The following is a 19,664-nucleotide window of genomic DNA, read 5'->3' on the forward strand; positions in this document are numbered from 1 at the left end:
GAGACTCACAAAAAATAAGAACTCGTAAGCTTTTGAAGTCCCTTACAGCACGGATGGAGCTAGACTCGAAGAACAAAGAGTGCCACAATCCCACACCATTAACGACATTTTCTTGTCTAATATGAGAAATGGATTTGCAAGATCATGAACTAAATCATTCATCTTACATGTTGTAATGCGACCATATTGATCCTGCTCCACCTCCTGCAATAAGGAACATGATAGCAACGCATTGAAGTTTGACTGACAGAAGTGTTAACAGCTTCAACAACTTTGTTGATAGGTTATTGAAATCCCCCAATCGGGTATGGGATTTCTTGGAATGACTGCATTGTGCCATGATGTTAAGGAAAGTGATTTACATTTAGCTAATATTGGGGATGTTCTCACTTCACCAGCTCTTTCATTTACTTGCCATGACACTTACCCTCACTCTGCTGGTATGAAATTGATTGTTCTAGTACGATGAACTTAGAAGAAACCAAAAGCATGTTCGAGATCACCTTAACTTCATGGTACAAACAAAATCACTATTCTTCTTTTTTCATGAGTTTAGGATGGTGTGGAAACTCCATGGAAGGTTTTACCTATACAAGGTCCTTCTTGTTTGTTTGAAATGATTACTTATTTCTTTGATAATGCAATGGTACTGGAAAAGCTCATGATAAGGATGTGAACCCTGTCTGGGAGACGGTAATGGAAAGTCTGCAAACAGTTATTGCAGTTACCAACGAATTCAAACAAAAGTATATGCATAAATATATATGTATCGTAACCAAAAGAAAGCCTACGCTTCCAGTGTTCCTGTTGTAGGCTAGCTTTGATTCAACACAGGTCATTGGAAATGAAGGTTTGAGAGCTTTAGATTTTAGCCTGCAAGAATACTGGAATTTAGATTCTCTAGGAATGAAATAATGTTTGAAGATCCCTTAATTTGATTATAGAACTCACACCATTGACACCAAAGCTTGCGCCTTACAGGTCTGTCAGTTTTGATAATATCAACTCTAAACTAATTTGGGAAAAGTATCATCAAGGCCTTTTTACTAAAAGTTAAATTATATTTTGACCCCTTTACCTAAAAAAAAAAGTAAATTTATTCTTATATGTTAAATTAAAGAATAAATTGATCTTTCAATTAAAAATTTCATCCATTCCTACTATTAAAAATTTATTCTTATAAGTCATTAGCTTGAGATACATGTGAGTCGTAACGTGATTATTTTGTCAGTCATGTCTGGTTTTAGGGATGATATTTTTAGCAAAAATAATCAATATGCTTTTTGATCTAATATAGCGAGACTAATTTATTCATTTTTTTAAATAAAAGAGACAAAATGTAATTTAACTCTTAGTAGAGGGACCTTGATGGTACTTCTACCAAGAAATTTCTATCATTTTGTATTGTGAATATTATAGGAGTGTATTAGAGTAAAATTTGCTTACACTGTAGGGGTTTCTTTGTACTATTTTATGTTATGGTTAAAACTTATTGGTACCTGATTTGGTTTTGTATAAACTAAATCCAAAATTACTAATCTATTAGTAAATATACATTTTAAACATTAAATTTTGAAAAATTATAAAATGATCATTGGATTATTCAAAATTTCGATAAAATCACAAGTTGCTAGCATATTTGTGACATTCAATCACAAGAACACCATAAATACATCAAAAGTTGCTAGCAAATAAGAGAGGAAAGATGGATTAGATTATAAAATTTATAATTTTCAGCCACAAAAATGCAAAAAAAAAAAAATCCAAACCCCTATTAAATTAAAATATTTTGACTCAACCGAATTTGCATTTCACAAGAATCTGACAATTCAGTTGCCTTCGAAAACTGTTCAACACTGACTGACCTGTAAGCCGCAAGCATCATTTAAACATCATTTCAGTCCTAGGAAAGCTAAATTCCAGTATTCTAGCATGCTAAAATCTCAAGTTCTCAAACCTTCATCTTCAATGGCCTGTGTTGAACCAAAGCTAGCCTATAACAGGAACAAGGGAAGCATCCTTTGCTGTTGGTAAGAATGTACAAATCTCTATAGCTAGAGAGCTCCCCTTTTTCTTGTTCTAAAATAGCTCCAAATCAATCTGATATTCTTCCTATCAGAGCTTGTTGTGTAACGCATATCATACGATTGTTTCTTACAAATTAAAATATGGTTCTATTTTGCTAATCATGGGCTAAATATCAATTTCAAAGGCTACTTTCGGCTACAATACATTATATACACAAGTATACATACACACATACATATAAACCAACCATCAGGTATAGTCTACTGCGATTAGTGAATGTATCGGATAGTAACAGTGAAATATGTATTACAAACAACACATCTATACAAAACCAAACCAGACACTGATAAGTTCTAACCATAATATAAAACAGTACTACAAAATCACAATTAGACATTTCTTTGAACTCTTTAGTAACTGCAATAATTGGTTGCTGACTTTCCTTGTCTGTGTCACAGACAGGCCCTTCGTTCTTATTATGAGATTTTCCAAAACCATTGCATTATCCAAGAAATAACTAACCATTTCAATCATATGTGTCACAAAGCATGAAATTTCAATCTCCTTTAGATGAAATGACAAACAAGAAGGAACTTCTATAGGTAAAGCCTTCCATCGAGTTCCCGCATCAACCTAAACTCATGAAAAAAGAAGAAAAGTTATTTGATTTGTACCATGAATTTAGGTGATCTCGAACATGCTTTCGATTTCTTTTAAATTTATAGTAACTGTGGATGTAACTGACACTAAAACAATCAACTGCAACGAATACACACGAACTTAGATAAAGACTTCATACCGGAAAATTGAGGTTAAGTGTCTCTAGATTAGGCGCACAATGTAGAAACTCCACAAGCCAAGTTTCTATCCCATTAAAACCATGACCACCATATTCGAATTCAATAAGGTTGTGAAATATAGGAAGTCGACTTGTTCGGAAAATCTGGACAGACAAAAACTTGGAGCTATTATATAATGTTAAATTGTATAATGTTAGAAGGAAAATCACACATGAATACTAAGTTTACTAACCGCTTCATCAGTGGTTAAACTTAGAGACCGCACATTGCGAATTCCTTGAATAAGATGAGTTGCACTTGTTTCACAATCAATGGAATCATTCTCACAGATGTTAAGACGGGCTTTTTCTAGAGACTTCATGTTAGTCAAAGTATAGCCTTCAACTACTGCGTCAGTATATTGAAAATAAACAAGATTTGGCGCATTAATCACCACCACATAATCTAAATTTCCAGATTCTCCAAGATCAAAATCTAAAACCAATCTCTTAAGCGAAGGACTTTGGATATTGACCTCACGCAAATAATCAGAATCACAATGAATAAAAGCCAAATCTTCTAAGACATGGCAATTGGAAATTAACCTATGAATGGAATCACCTACAAATGAGGCGTTTCTAAGCTGCAAAGTCTTCAGATTCCCTAAACAAACGTCAGATGGGACCGTAATCTCAGAACCTACTGCAACCAACTTCAATGTCACCAGTGAGTGGCAAGTGAATAAAACAGCTGGTAAAATATCCCCAAGATTGTCTAAGTCCAAATCAATTTCCTTAACACCACGGCACAATGCAGCACATATCCAATCAGAAACATCAAAATTACGATCTTTATCATTCCATGAAACAATATCATCTAGCCTAAAGCAATCTAAACTTACCTGATCGGGGAATTTCAATAACCTATCAACAAAGTTCTTGAAGCTGTCAACATTTCTGTCAGCCAAACCCCTCATTAAATGACCATCAAATTTAATGGTAGAAATTGAAGCAAAGAGGTATCTCCACTTGGTTGAAATAATAGAGGTTCGAACTGCTTCTTCGATGGGAAGGAATGACAAAATATGACAAAGAATATGATCAGGGAAACTACTGATCCTGTCTTCCACACACATCGCCATAAGATAAGAAAACTACAGACCTGTCCGACGGCCGGCGATAGGAACCGGAGTGTTTTCCGCTTTTGTTTTGTGGTTCGACTTCACTAGCTTATGTCTGCCTTCGGAGCAAACTTTGAAGACTTGAGTATAGAGGAGGTCCGGGAAGCCGAGCTGAGAACGCTGACGGCGGCCGTGAGTGGCGGTGAAGAAAGAGAAATGTCTATGCTTTCGTAGAAAGGCTAGTGATGCAAAAAATTAGTGTTAAATGTGAAAAGAGACAAGTAATTTCGTATTTCCGTACCTTTATATAAGATTTAAGGTTAATATCAAAATTGGTCCCTTAACTTTTACCCAATCTGCAATATAATACATATACAGAGTAAATGTCATATTTAATACCTGTACGATTCTTTCATGTCTTTTCTTGATTGATCAATTATGAAGTATGTAAGCCCCATCATCTCCAGAAGAAATGAACAAGATATGATATGTGCGCTTAATCTGAAGACACTTATTATCAATCTTATTATCAATCTCGTATAAAGTTTGATTTAAGTACTCGTATTCGTTACAAGCAATTAATTGGTTTAGTGTCAGTTATATTTACAATTACGATAAACCTAAAAAGAAATGGAAAACATGTTCGATATCACCAAAATTCATATTACAAACCATATAACATTTCTCTTCTTTTCTCACATGAGCTTAAGCTGTTGCGTAAACTCAATTGAAGGCTTTGCCAAGAGAAGTTTCCTCTTATTTATCATTTCAATTCAAGGAGATACACATATGTTTGAAATTATATACATTACAGAAGAAGCTATTAGAGAAAAGGAACATCAAGCTATGGAGATTTGTACATTCTTATAAGCATCAAAGTAGGCTTCCATTGTTCTTGTTACAGGCAACTAACTTTGATTCAAGACAGGCCATTGAAGATGAAGGTTTGAGAACTTTGGGATTTAACCTGTTAGAATAGAGGAATTTAGCCTCTCTGTGATGAACTGATGTTTGAAGATAATGGAACATAACCACCCCTGATTTGACAAAAAGCAGGTAAACAAGTTCAGTATTTTTGAAATCAGCATCCTACATTCAATCCTCGTCTTTGGAATCCGCGCCGGCAGCGGCATTAAGTGTGTGTAATCGTTCAATCGACTTAGCTTTCCTTTCCTCATACGTCAGCTTCTTCAAGTTGATCGCACGCATAAATATTTCAGCTATGAAGTGGTCTCCTTAGCCCGATCCAAGCATACAAGGAAAAAGGGTAACTCAAAGGAAAGCTGTACACGGAAATACTAATGGAAAACAGTACAAACTAACAATAACGATTGAACTCTAGGCCAAAATCGAAAATTGAAAATTGAATGCTTAAAAGGCATGTATAAATATTTCAGCTATGAAGTGGTCTCCTTAGCCCCATCCAAGCTTACAAAGAAAAGGGTAACTCAAAGGAAAGCTACACACCGAAATACTAATGGAAAACAGTACAAACTAACAACGATCATGTTACAGAAGTGGACAGTTTGCAACAAAAAAGAAATGAAATGATCACTCTGAATCACATATATAAGCCAACACCCAACAGCCCTATCTAAAACAGGTAAACTTGCAATTCGATTTTTATGATACCTTTAGTGCACCAAAAACATGGTTTCCAGTTGCTGTCCTGATCAGTCCAACATCGAGGACAGCTCGAAAAGGCCTCTTTGTGTCAGTTGGTTCAACCGAGAAATCCTCTCCGGTAGCCTAGAAATATACAAACCTTCAATAAAGAAACTAGGCGAAAATAAACCAGATATACGGTAGCATGATCGTATATGTATAATATCTCCACACTGCCTCAATATTCATCGTCCATTTCAAGTAAGTTAAGGACACGGTGTCCCAAAAGTAATCCAGTGCAATAAGCTGGCCAAATATACAAAAAAAAAAAAAAAAAAAGCGCATATGACACGAAACTGATTTATCAATGCACAATCCAGGTGAAATAAATAACATTACCTGCAGCATAGTTTGTAAGACCGACTTCAAGTCCATAACAAGGAAGCTCGTGGGAGAAAGCCAAAGCAAGAACTGTTAGAATTAAGTGACCCAAATTCTTATTTAAATAAAATACGATGGAAAATAAAATAAAAGTAAAATCCATATAGAACTAGACTTCTTTTATTTTATTTTAGAATAAGGTTTTAAACCTTATTAAACTCCATCTATTTTATATTGATTAGATAAGGTGTTTCAATCCTACTAGAATATGGCTTTGCAAGCCTATAAATAGACATAGTCTATTCCTCTTGTATTTGAGTAAAAATTTTTCGACATAGTGAATTTTCTTCTCCTCTGCCGTGGTTTTTTTCGAAAGGGTTTCACGTAAAATTTATGTGTTCTTTATTTTTATTTATTTTATTCTATTTTATTTTTCACAAATTGGTATCGAGCTTAGGGTTATTCATCTCGATCACGGTAATGGCGTCTTTGAAGTATGAAATTCATTGTTGGATCACAACACCGATTTGCGTTGTGGCAAATTAAGATGCAAGCGATTCTTGCACGATGGATCTAGAGGATGCCTGCTAGGATAGATAAGATGCCTTCGACATTAACGATGAAGAGAAGAAGCGTAAGGATCGAAGGCATTAACACAATTACATCTGCATTTGTCAAGCGAAATTTTGCGGGATGTGATGAAAGAGAAAACTGCCATTGCATTATGGAAGAGGCTAGAACAAATATGTATGTCGAAAACTCTAACAAGCAAGTTGCATATGAAGCGGCGTCTTTATGCTCATCGTTTGGAGGAAGGTGCGTCGTACACGAACACTTAATGGTGTTTAAAGAAATTCTCTCAAACTTGGAGGCCATGAAGGTTCGATATGATAAGGAAGATCTAGGGTTGATTCTACTTTGTTCGTTGCCCGTCTTATTCAACCTTTAGAGACACGATTTTATATAGCATGAGTCTCTCACGGTTGATGAGGTTTATGATTCTTTAACCTCGTATGATAAGATGAAGCATCTTGTGGTTAAACCCAACTCTCGGGAGAGGTCTCATTGTTCGTGGGAGACAAGACCGGAATGTTGATGATGATCGTGGTAGAACACGAGAACGGAATCCTCGTAGTAAATCTAAGGGTAGATCGAAATCTTCAAGCAGAGGTAAAACTTGTAACTTCGCAAGAAGAAAGGGCACATTAAATCTGAGTGCTATAAGCTACAAAATAAGATTAAAAGGGAGGTGCGAATCAAAAGGAAAACAACGGAAAAATTCGGTGAAGGCGATGTTGTGAAGACTACAGAAATGGTGAACTTCTAGTTGCTTCATCAATGATTCTAAAGTGGCGAGTGGATACTTGATTCAGCTGTACCTTCCACATGAGTCCCAATCGGGATTGGTTTACAACTTATGAAACGATGTCTGAAGGTGTTGTTTTGATGGGAAATAATGCTTCATGTAAAATCGCGGTGTTGGAACAATTAAAGTTAAGATGTTTGATGGAGTTGTCGAACACTTAGTGACGTGCGGCATGTTCGAATTGAAAAGAAATTTAATTTCGTTGAGTACTCTTGATTCAAAAGTGCAGATACACATACATTTGAAAGTGGGGTTTTAAAGATTTCAAAGGGTCCTTGTTGTGATGAAAGGGCAAAGAAAGATTGCCAAGTTATATGTTTCTGAGGTTCTCTCATTCTTGGTGATACTGTTTGTCGCTTCCTCTTCCTTGTCGGATGATGATATTACTAAACTTTGGCATATCGCCTAGGGCATATGAGTGAGAATGGCATGGCGAAATTAAGCAAAGAGGACTTCTTAATGGGCAAGGAATTTGCAAACCGAATTTCTGTGAGCACTTGTGTTTTGGGAAGCAAAGAGAGTTCGATTCACTAGAGGAATCCATAACACGAAGGAAGCGTTGGAGTATATCCATTACGATCTGTGGGGCCGTCCGAGTGCCTTCGAGAGGTGGAGCTAATTATATGCTAACCTTTATTGATGATTTTTCCGAGAAAAGTTTGGGCGTTCTTCCGAAGCGAAAGCGATGTGTTTTCCACATTTAAGTCTTGGAAAATTATGATTGAAAAGCAGACGGAAAGCAGATAAAATACCTCCGTCTGCACAATGGCTTAGAGTTACGCTACGATGAGTTTAATAGATTGTGCAAGTCGGAAGGATCATGAGACACTTGACAATTCGTCATACTCCACAAACAAAGCGGCATTGCGAGCGAATGAACGAGCGATCATGGAGAAGGTTCGATGTATGTTGTCAAATGCCAACTTACAAGTCATTTTGGGCGAAGCCTCCTCTCTGCATGTTTTTGATCAACCGATCTCCATCCGTTGCCATTGAGAAAAAGACTCCACAAGAGGTATGGTGCGTAATCCCGCTAATTATTACGATTTAAAGATTTTTGGGTGTCCTGCGTATGCTCATGTTGATAATGGAAAATTGGAACCGAGATCCATTAAATGCGTTTTCTTGGTTATAAAGTGGTGTAAAAGGCTATAAGTTATGGTGTCTGAAAATAGAAAAGTTGTGATTAGCGAGATGTTGTTTTTGATGAAGCGCTATGCTACCTAACTTATCTCTTAAAGACTCTTCCAATAAAGAAAACCAAAAGCGGTGGAGCATCAGTTAATCTGAATCAACTCCTCAAGCCAAGACAAAAATTGAGAATAGAGTTGCTTCTTCACCGCAATACTCTATCGCCAAAAACAGGACAAGAAGAGAAATTAAACCTCCAAAGAAGTATGCCGAGGTTGATCTAGTTGCTTATGCTTTAAATGTGGTGAAGATATAGATGCGAATCAAGAGCCATTTAATTATTACGAGGCGATTAGTGTGAAGACTCGAGAAAAGTGGATGTTTGCTATGCAAGAGGAGATGGAATCACTCCACAAAAAGCAGAACATGGGATCTTGTAAAACTTCCTAAAGGTAAAAAGGCATTCGTTGTAAATGGGTGTTTAAAAAGAAAGAAGGACTCAGGAGTTGAAGAACCCGGATATAAAGCAAGGCTTGTTGCAAAGGGTTCTGATCAAATTCGAGTGGACTTCACAGATGTGTTCTCTCCGTTTGTTAAGCATAGTTCGATTCGAGCTTTGCTTGGTATTGTTGCCATGCATGATTTGGAGCTTGAGCGGTTAGATGTAAAAGCGCATTTTGCATGGAGAACTTGAGCAAGATATTTACATGCAACAACGAGAGGGTTTTATAGTCTCGAAAAAGAGGACTATGTTTGCTTCTTGAAAAAGTCCCTTTACGGTTTGAAACAGATCCACCAAGACAAGTGGTACAAGAGGTTTGATTCCTTTATGACTTCTCATGATTTCAAAAGAAGTAGTTTTGACAGTTGTGTCTACTTTAAGAAAAAGCGGTGATGGTTCTTTTGTGTATCTACTTCTTTATGTTGATGACATGTTGATAGCGAAAAGATAAAGAGAGATAAGAAAGGTTAAAGTCCAACTAAGTGAAGAATTTGAGATGAAAGATTTAGGACCAAAGAAAGAAGATACTTGGTATGGAGATTCTCGAGATAGAAAAGCAAGTAAATTGTACCTAAGTCGGAAGGGTACATTGAGAAAGTTCTTTGCGGTTCAATATGCAGAGTGCTAAGCTGTTAGTACTCCTTTAGCGACCATTTCGGACTTTCATCGGCCTTATCTCCTCAATCGATAATGAGATTGAGTATATGTCACATGTTCCATACTCTAGTGTAGTAGGATCTCTCATGTATGCTATGGTTTGTTCACGTCGATTTATCATATGCGATCGGTCACGGTTAGCGATACATGGCGAATCACGGTAAAGAACACCGGAAAGCGATTCGATGGATTTTAAGATACTTACGAGGCACTACTAATGTTTGCTTACAGTTTGGAAGAACTAAAGATGGAGTTATAGGGTATGTTGATGCTGATTTTCTTGGAGACCTTGATAGAAGAAGATCTCTCACAGTTACGTCTTTACAATCGGAGGTTGTGCAATTAGTTGGAAAGCCACTTTGCAAACTACGATCGCTTTGTCTACCAAGAAGTGAGTACATGGCGATTCTTGAGGCTTGTAAAGAAGCTATTTGGTTGAAGGGACTATTTAGTGAACTCAATGAAGACCTTCAAATCAGCCACGATATTTTGTGACGGTCAGTACCATCTTTCTTACAAAAGATCAAATGTTTCATGAGAGAACAAAACACATTGATATTCGGTATCATTTTGTTCGTGATATTATTGCTCGTGGTGATATTGTTGTGAGCAAAATTAGCACTCATGAAAATCCTGCAGATATGATGACTAAGTCACTTCCTATAACCAAGTTTGAGCATTGCTTAGACTTGGTTGGTGTTCATTGTTGAAGTTAAACCCTTAAGGGGTTTTTGGAAGAGGTGAAGAACTTGTTTATTGAAAGTTCGCGATGAAGAACTTGTTCATTGAGAATTTGTGTCAAGGTGGAGATTGTTAGAATTAAGTGACCCAAATTCTTATTTAAATAAAATACGATGGAAAATAAAATAAAAGTAAAATCCATATAGAACTAGACTTCTTTTATTTTATTTTAGAATAAGGTTTTAAACCTTATTAAACTCCATCTATTTTATATTGATTAGGATAAGGTGTTTCAATCCTACTAGAATATGGCTTTGTAAGCCTATAAATAGACATAGTCTATTCCTCTTGTATTTGAGTAAAAATTTTTCGACATAGTGAATTTTCTTCTCCTCTGCCCGTGGTTTTTTTCCCGAAAGGGTTTCCACGTAAAATTTATGTGTTCTTTATTTTTATTTATTTTATTCTATTTTATTTTTCACAAGAACCATATCACCAGAAATGTTAGCAGAAATTATTTGTGCAGTGATATCTTTGTTGCTCTAATCTCAAACAACTTCAAACAAAAACGTGATCCATGTCAGCAACGTTTGTACTTGAACAACATAAAAACATCGTATAAAAACAAAAGATTTATCAACTATATGTTCATTGGACTAAAACCATAACGAGACATTACAAGAGTAGGCAGATTTTCAGATACAAATCAAACAACGAATCAGTTTATAGAACCTAAAACAACTGTTTGAACTAGTAAGGTTTTGACCAAAGTTTTCAAAATCGGATCGGTGATACCAGTTTGTTGATTCAACCAGTTTGATTAAACAAATTATCAAAAAATTCATAAAAACAAAAAAAATTTCCGGTTCAACCGCTCCATAGTAGTTCCTAGGTCAACTGGTCCCACTTTGTTTATCATATAATCTCAGGTTCTTCAAAAAGCTCAATACAAGCAAATAATAATTTGTTGCCCCCACAAAACTGAAACAAAAGACAAAGGAAAAAAAGACAAAGCAAAGACTATGCATATAAGGTAGAGAAACTTACAATTAATCTACTTTTTGGAAAAGAACAAAAGAATTTCTGACAAGGGAAAAACAAGGACAAAATTTGTGGAACTTACTAGCATTGGTTTCATCAAGGATGACTAAAACTTTAAGGTATTCAACTGGATTGGAGAGGTGTTGTATAGCTTTATCAGATGACAGTTGCACAAGGTTCTTACAATCAGAAATTCTCAAAACTGAAGCAGAAGAGAGCTTTTTCAGTCCTTTCCATGCCGGTATGCAGTGAGATGTTGAAGTTGGCATGGAAGAGAGCTTGGTTGTTACGGTCCATTCAATCTCAAGGGTTCAATGGGATGAGTTGAGGTGGTGGCCCGGGATGTTGAAGTTGACTGCAACCTAGGAATTCGTCTTCTCTCTGGTGCATCCTTCAGTCAAAATATCATCTCAAAATTTCAGTGTTGCATGAAAGAAATTTCTTTCATTAGGATGTATTGTGAATATTATAGGAGCATATCGATGAGACTTGAACTTACATTCTTAATGTTCATAGACTTCGATTTGGTTGGCAGGGATCTTGAACCTCTTGCTGATGTAAGTTCGGTCTCCTTTTAATCTTGGACAGTTTGTAATAGAAAGATGTTGAATATTGGAGAGGCGATATGTGGCTCCCTTAGATGGCAGATGCTCAAGATTTCGACAAAAATCTATTGTCAAATCTTGAAGAGAGGAGAGGTTTCCCAACCACTCAGGTAAAGTTGTGACTCCATCAAATCCAGAAATAATTAAATACTTTAGTGCGGCTAGGTGTTGAAGTTGATAAGGCAGCGAGCATAGTTTTTCCCATCCATTCAATGTCAAAATTTCAAGGGAAGAGTGGAGGTGGTGGATGGAACTAAGACCTGGGAATTCATCTAGCTCTTGTGAGAAAGGACCCAATTTCAATGTCTTCAAACGGGTGAGGCACCTAAGGCTGTCCTCTGGAACACTCTTCAAGTTTTGACAACTCAAGATACACAGTTCCTTCAGAGAATGCAATCGCCCTAAATCTTCTGGAATCGACTCCAGATCAGTGCAATAGTCCACGACCAAAAACTGAAGACAAGTACAGCTTTGCAATCCACTTGGTAGACTCGTTAATCTGTGACATCCTTCCAGCGATAATTGTATAAGAGAGGAGAAAAAATCTAAACTGGGAAGGGGAATGGGAATCAGATTAAGACAGTTTCCTATCCGTAATGTTTCCAACCTTGTGAATGCAGATAACGCACCCTCTACCTCCCGTAATCTTCGACAATGATCCAACTCAAGCTTCACAAGAGATTCAGATATGCCATATACTGGAATGGAGATCAAATTAGGACAGTCACATATGACCACAACTCTTAGACATGTGGAAGTAAGTAATCCTTGTCCTATTTTACATAACCGGTCACAAAGCTTCACCTCAAGATGCTGAAGAAAAGAGATACCGCCCTCTACACTTGGAACTGTCGTTAACTTATAGCACCTCTGTATGGTTAATTTTTTGAGGCTAGAGGGAAAGGGAAATTGTTCATCTCCTATACAACTTAATGCATTGTTACCTGTAATAGTGAGTGCCTCAAGACAAGAAAGTCTACTCATTCTTGGAACACTGCTTAGCTTGCAGCAACCTTCAATATGTAGCTCTTTTAGTGAAGGAAACACAGTAACTGTTGGTTCCACTTCTAACCATTCTTCTACTTCTTCCATATTCCACAGGCTCAACTTTTCCAATGCTGGAAATAAGGTGATTGGCTTATTCTTATCAGAACTACTGTCATCATCACTGACATAAAATTCTTTTCCAATGCACCTCACATTATTTAAACCTTCTACTTCAAGAATTTTGAGATTGGGGTAGTGCCCAAGAGTTGGCAGTTTCTCTAAATTCTTACAATTAGACAGCTTCAACTTCACCAAATTGATGGGTTGAAAACAAGCACTTGGACCACTAATATTAGTAAACCTTGCCAACCATGATGGATAGTGCCTTCCATTATAGTACATAATACTTAAGCTTTTCAAATTTGAGTGAGGTTCCAATCCTTCCAGTACTTCCTCGTCGTTGCAAGATTCTTCCCTGTTATAGCCCCAAAGGTATTCTAACTCATGTAGTTTCTTTTTCTCCAACAATTTTGCTTCCCTAGCTTCTCCTTCATTTCTAACATTCTGAAGATTGAATATGACTAGTTCTCCGCCAAGTTCAACTAAACCTCCCAATTCACCAATTCTACTTCCCCTTTCTGTACCCACTCTAAATATTGGCAAAGTTTGAAGATTAGTTAGACATCCTATCTTATAAGGAACAGTTCTATAATGACCAATATACAGATGCCTCAAATTTACTAGATTTTCCATTCCTTCAGGCATGTGCCCTTCATAACCCGATAATCTTAATGTCTGCAAATGGTAAAGCTGGCTGATGGACTTTGGTAATCTACAAATGTAAGTTCTTGAAATGTCAAAGTATCTTAAATGCTTTAGCCTGCCAATTGAGTGTGACAAGGAGACAATGGGAGCACCGCAAAAAATAAGAACTCGTAAGCTTTTGAAGTCCCTTACAGCATGGATGGAGCTAGAATTGGAGAACAAAGAGTGCCACAGTCTCACACCATTAACGATGTTTCCTTGTCTAATATGAGAAATGGATTGTGCAAGATCATGAACTAAATCATGCATCTTACATGTTGTAATGCGACCGTATTGATCCCTCTCCACATCCTGCAATAAGGAATTTGATAGCAACGCATTGAAGTATTCATTGCCGATATCCTCAACGGCCGGCTGCTGGGAACTTATCCTGGATTGCTGAAGAAAGCCTTCAGCCATCCAAAGCTGGATCAATTGGTCCTTTTGGATCCTAAAATCCTTAGGAAAGATGGAACAATATGCAAAACACTGCTTCAAAGATGGGGAAGACAAGCGATCAAAACTCAATTTCAGAACACGTACAATCCCTTCATTCCTTTCCAAAGAACCCCAAAGAGAACTATCCCTGAGTGACACCCATTCATCCCTATCCCATCTGTTGCACATTGTGCTCCCTATAACATTTGCCACCAATGGCACACCTGAACATTTACGGGCAATATCCCTCCCTATAACTTCTAATTCTTGTGATACAGAAGAGTTTCCGAAGGCACTATCTCTGATTATGGACCAACACTCCTCATCCACCATTGTCTTCAGATGATGCCTGTACTCAGGGAGGGTTTCTTTCACCACTGCCACATTTTCACTACGACTAGTAACAAGAATGCAACTTTGTTTACTTTCATTTATCCCCAACAAACTACCTTTTAAGTCCCCCCAGTTTTTAATATCCTCATCCCACACATCATCAAGCACAAGAAGGAAGCTTTTGCCTTTCAACTTCTTCTGTATTTCTCTAACCACAACATCATCATTCTTGATTTCACAAGGTTTTCTAGTTAGAGATTCTAAGATCTCTGATAAAATCCTTCGAACATCGAAAGTTTCAGCCACACAGACCCAAATTATTTCACCAAAACAGTTCTGCACTTTCTCATTGTTACAAACAGACTTGGTGATGCGGTCGTTGAGAGCACCAAAAATATCCTATTCCCTGTAAAATAATGAAAAAGAAATAATAAAGGGGAAGTAGGGTCGAATCCTCAGGGACCGAATTATACGAATGCTTGTCTCTCGAAATCACAGGCGAATCGTGCCCAAAAAACCTGCGTTCTGGAAAAAAATAAAAATAGAATTTAAGAATTGATTTTGGAAGCGAAAATAAAATAAAAACAGAATTTAAAGTTTACTGAAATTATGATTACGAAAATAATAAAAACAATAGAGAGAGTTTTAAGAGAAAAGAAATTCTTATAAGAAAGTTCCAGCCTCCAGTTGTCTCATTTTTCCTTGGGCTCAATCCTTGGCTTTTGGATGATCCTTCTCGACTCAAGTAAGCCAGTTATAGTGGAAGAGGACGCCTACGACCACTAGCTCCAAAGATTAGATTTACGATTTTTAGGGAACCTGACTCTAGCCAGTAATATATGCTAGATCAACGCTTCTCAATGGCGAATCTCACGCCATTTTGTCTCTTTGGCTCGCCAACCTCGATCTGATAAGTTAACGAACCGACTATGCGATCCTTCCAAAACATACAAAGCGGCCGCCTTTGCATGTCTTTGAAAAGCTTACTTAAGGGCCATGGACGGAAGCTTGACCAGTAGTCTTGAGAAATGATGAATACTTGGCGAGAAGGCTAAATACGGATTCTAGGCCTCAAGAACCCTTTTGGGAAATATTGACAACTTTAATTTGGAAGGGTTTTTAGTGGCTCATGATAATGGAGGAAAAAATAAATAAAAATATGGAAAAAAATTTATTGAAAAGAAATATGAAAGAACAAAAGACTTTTGGGGAGAGTGTTTACGAAAAAGATCCTCCCAAATAGAGTCACTTCACCCCTATTTATAGTGCTAGGGAGATAGTCTAATTGAACTTAAATTCTAAAAGATAAATACATTTAATTAAAGATAAACAAAGATAATTAAAATAAAATCCTAAATTTGAATAATCCTAATAATTATCTTAATATTAATTATCCTAATAGAATAAAATAAAATAGAGTCTTCCAAAATAAAATCTCTTCTATTTGCTTTTAAGTCCTTGTGCCTTCCATGTTAGCACTTTTGGCACCATATTTGTCCCACGTTGCATATTGGCCCATTTAACCTCCGAATTGACGCTTTTTCCCTTGAATTTACTTTTAGCCTCCAATTTAGTCCCTAAAAGATAAAAAGACATAAATAGCTCAAATTAGTAGGCTTAAGCTCAAAATAAACACATGATTAATATATAAAAACACGTCATTTTAGAGTATTATCAAATTCCCCTACTTAGCCCATGCTTGCCCTCAAATATGGTTCCTATCATTGTGAAAGCTAGATTACGCCATAAAAAAATACCACTCCAAAGTTTCATAAAATTAGTTAAAAGCATATGAAAAATAAAGAGACCCTAAGCTTGCTTTAAGTAAAAGCAGAAAAAGTATTCCAATTATTTCACACAAAAATTAAGATCGACTTGAGTTATGCCATTTAGGTAAATTACCAAACCTACTAAGACACCTTAATTATTTCCTCCTTTAGTCCCCGAAGTGCAACTTTATTAGTACTTATTTTTTTCTTCTTTTTTTGTTTTTTTATTTTTTAAATTTATTATTATTTATTTACTTAGGAATATATTAAACCTTTTGACGCTAAGAGAGATGACAACCCAAGCACCCACCCCTACTCACACCTAACATACTCCTAAAATTATTTATTTCGGTTAGCGAGTTTTACCCAACACGTCACACAACCTTTTGACTCAAGTAGAATGACAACCCAAGCACCCTACCCGGTTACTCGATCGATCCACGATTTGAGCCATACTCATAACCTCGGCTAGCGGAGTTTTACTTGTCACGTCACACAACCTTTTGACGCGAAGTAGAATGACAACCCAAGCACCCTACCCCGGTTACTCAGTCAGTCACGATCTAAGCTGTACTCATAACCATGGAAAACATTTATTAAAAATTAAACGATATTTAAAATTCTTGAGAACTCAGGAAAGAAAAAAATTTAAGTGTCAAAAATAAGTTTCAATAATCACCTAATAGCCATGAACATTAATTAAGCATGCAATCATTTTAAGTGTTCACTTTATATTAAACTTGATCAATTTTACGAAAAGCAAGATAGAATTAACCCTATTAATCACAATTATTTTTAGCCTAATAAAAATAAAACAGTGGAGATGGCATCAATTATGGGAAAAATCATAACTTCCTTAGAAGGTAAGAATCATGCTTGTAGGTCAAACAGTAGGCAATTCCTGGTAAAATCTTGGGCATGAAAAGCGGCAGGATATTCTTAAAATAAATGGGCGAAACGAGTACAAAACAATGAAAGAACAACAATATGACAAAGAAAATAACGAGATAATAACAACGAAGAATGCCTCCCCCCACTTAAAACACATAGTCCTCGATGTGAAAGTAAAAGGAAAACAAATAGGTGGAGAAAAAAAAAGTTTAGAAAAACTCCCCATGTAGTTACCGTCAGTAGGCGCACATGGTGGAGAAAAAGATGGCGAAACGGCAAGAGGTGGAGACGGGATGGGTGACGTGGCAACGACGGTTCAGCTTCGGGTTCTCACCATGGTGGCTAAGAAATCGGCGGTGGGTGGTGGAGGAGAAAGGAGTCGGCGGTTATGGAGAAATTTGGGGAAAAAAAATGTAAGGTTTGGGGGTTTTATTTGCTGAAAAGGGGTGTTTGGCTGCAGGTTTTGGGGATTCTAAGGCTGAAATAGGACTGTTTGGCTGCAGAGATATGACATCCTGGGCTGGAATAGAACTGTTTGGTACCATGGATAGGGTTGTTTTGGTGCACACTTTCTGTCTTTTTTTTTCTTCGTATTTTCGCTCCATTTCACCTAGATGGAAGAAGAGAAATTTATTAATATTTAACTAAAATAAAATAAAATAAAATAATAAATAATAAATAATAAAATAAAATAAAGGAAAATAATAAATAAAAATAAAAATAAAAATAAAAATAAAGATTGGGTTGCCTCCCAACAAGCGCTTGTTTAACGTCGCTAGCTTGACGCCTCAACTAGTATTGGGGCTGTTCCAGCTGAATTCTTTTGTTCTTATGAGCTTGGAAATTCTCATTTTTTAACACGTCTACCATATTTGGGTTTAATCGTCCTTGCACCTCTTTCTTTGGTTCCGTATTTTCCTCCAAGGGGTTGATCCCTTTTAAGTAAGCAATGGTCTCATCATTCTCCAAAAATGTGAATTTGAAACGCTCGAGAAGTGGTTTTAATTTTGGATCTGGTGCCTGCACAATAGAAGGTAGAAGTTTAGTATCCATAAGAGCCAATAATTTATTAACAGATTCAAAATCATCAAACATCATTTCTGGTTTATCTCCATAAGATGACTCAAAAGTTTTTTCTACTGATGAGTCAATTATGTCGACACGGTTTACGTTCAAGACTTCACTTGGGTGACTAATAGTGCCATAAACGTTAAACTTCACAATCTCCCCGTCAAACTCCATCGTGAGGGTTCCGCTTCGTACATCAATCTTAGTATTCGCAGTACTAAGGAAAGGTCGCCCCAACAAGATGTCTGAAGACCCAAGAGTGTTATCCTCCTCCATTTTTATCACATAAAAATCTGCAGGGAAGATAAGCCCATTGACTTTGACTAATACGTCCTTGAGGACACCTTCGGGATGCACAATAGACCTGTCTGCCAACTGAATGGTAACACCTATCTTTGTCAAAAAACCCGCATTAAGTGATTCATAAATAGAATAAGGCATTACATTTATGGAGGCCCCTAGATCACACATAGCCTTCTTAATTCCCAAATGGCCAATTTTGCATGGAATAGCAAACATACCCTTATATTTGCATTTAACCGGCATTTTTCGCTGTAGAACTGCGGAAACATTCTCACCAACACTTACCTTTTCATTACCTGTTAGTTTTCGTTTGTTGGTGCAAAGTTCTTTGAAGAACTTGGCATACCATGGAATCTGTCTAATGGCATCTAACAGTGGTAAGTTGATCTCAACATTCCTAAATGTTTCGAGGATCTCCTTGTCTTCCTTACTTTTTCGACACTGATTTAATCGTCCTGGGAATGGAGGTTGGATTTTCGGCAGTGGGGGTTTCGTTCGGATCGTTAAATGCTTCTGGAGTTTCTGGGCGATTTCTTGACCAAGATTCTTGCCGAGAACGGTTCGAGGATCATTCCACTTCGTAACGTTACTGCATTCGCATTCTGCCTCGGGTTTGGTTCTGTTTGTGATGGTAGTTTCCCTTGAGAGTTTAATTTCTCAATTGATATGGTCAACTCCCTTATGGATGCTTCAGTTTTCTGCTGAAAACCCTTCATTTCTCTTTGGAAATTGAGAGTTTCTTGTTGAAAATCAAGGACATTAGTTGCTAATTTATTGACCAAAGTTTCTAAAGAATTACACGAATCTTGCATTGTTGTGGGGCTCGATTTTGGTATGGTGGTTATATCGTGGATTAGCCCCATAACTAAAATTAGGTGGTCCTCCATCACAGGTTATAGGTATTGGCGTAAGGGTCGTATCGTCTTTGTGGTGGCCGGAAAATTTCCCACAAGATCTAAATGGGCCATAGAATCGTCACACGAGACTAGAGGCACGCATCGGTCATATGTTCGGTGTAGCACATATTCCACATACTCGGCTGGTTTCGATTTTTTACGTAACAAGGAATTCACAATATTAGTAAGTCTATCAAGTCTATCTTCAATGTTAGAATTACTTAGCTGGTGAGCCCTTCTAGGGGGTTCAGGATTGGCTCGAAATTGCTGGGAATTCGC

At 36.9% G+C, this 19,664-nt stretch overlaps 3 protein-coding genes across 3 annotated transcripts; all 3 read right to left on the minus strand.

Annotated features, from left to right (window-relative positions):
* Positions 1-2,204: 2,204 nt before the first annotated feature.
* LOC108475495 (F-box protein At4g22280-like) lies at positions 2,205-4,218 on the minus strand. Its single transcript, XM_017777465.2, has 3 exons — positions 3,061-4,218; positions 2,828-2,971; positions 2,205-2,661 (listed from the first exon to the last, which is right to left on the minus strand). Exons 1-3 carry the CDS (start codon positions 3,946-3,948, stop codon positions 2,404-2,406), a joined length of 1,290 nt encoding a protein of 429 aa, XP_017632954.1. The 5' UTR covers positions 3,949-4,218; the 3' UTR covers positions 2,205-2,403.
* On the minus strand, positions 4,032-11,560 carry LOC108475111 (60S ribosomal protein L5-like). The gene is made up of 5 exons (XM_017777107.1): positions 11,374-11,560; positions 5,932-6,003; positions 5,807-5,838; positions 5,560-5,676; positions 4,032-4,166 (listed from the first exon to the last, which is right to left on the minus strand). Exons 1-5 carry the CDS (start codon positions 11,558-11,560, stop codon positions 4,032-4,034), a joined length of 543 nt encoding a protein of 180 aa, XP_017632596.1.
* Positions 11,561-11,794: 234 nt separating this feature from the next.
* On the minus strand, positions 11,795-18,758 carry LOC108475112 (disease resistance protein RGA2-like). The gene is made up of 4 exons (XM_053026363.1): positions 18,708-18,758; positions 18,517-18,579; positions 18,013-18,138; positions 11,795-14,794 (listed from the first exon to the last, which is right to left on the minus strand). The coding sequence occupies exons 1-4, from the start codon at positions 18,756-18,758 to the stop codon at positions 11,795-11,797; spliced, it is 3,240 nt and encodes a 1,079-aa protein (XP_052882323.1).
* Positions 18,759-19,664: the final 906 nt, after the last annotated feature.

The sequence above is a fragment of the Gossypium arboreum genome, chromosome 3, assembly GCF_025698485.1.
Source record: "Gossypium arboreum isolate Shixiya-1 chromosome 3, ASM2569848v2, whole genome shotgun sequence".
NCBI lineage: Eukaryota > Viridiplantae > Streptophyta > Magnoliopsida > Malvales > Malvaceae > Gossypium > Gossypium arboreum.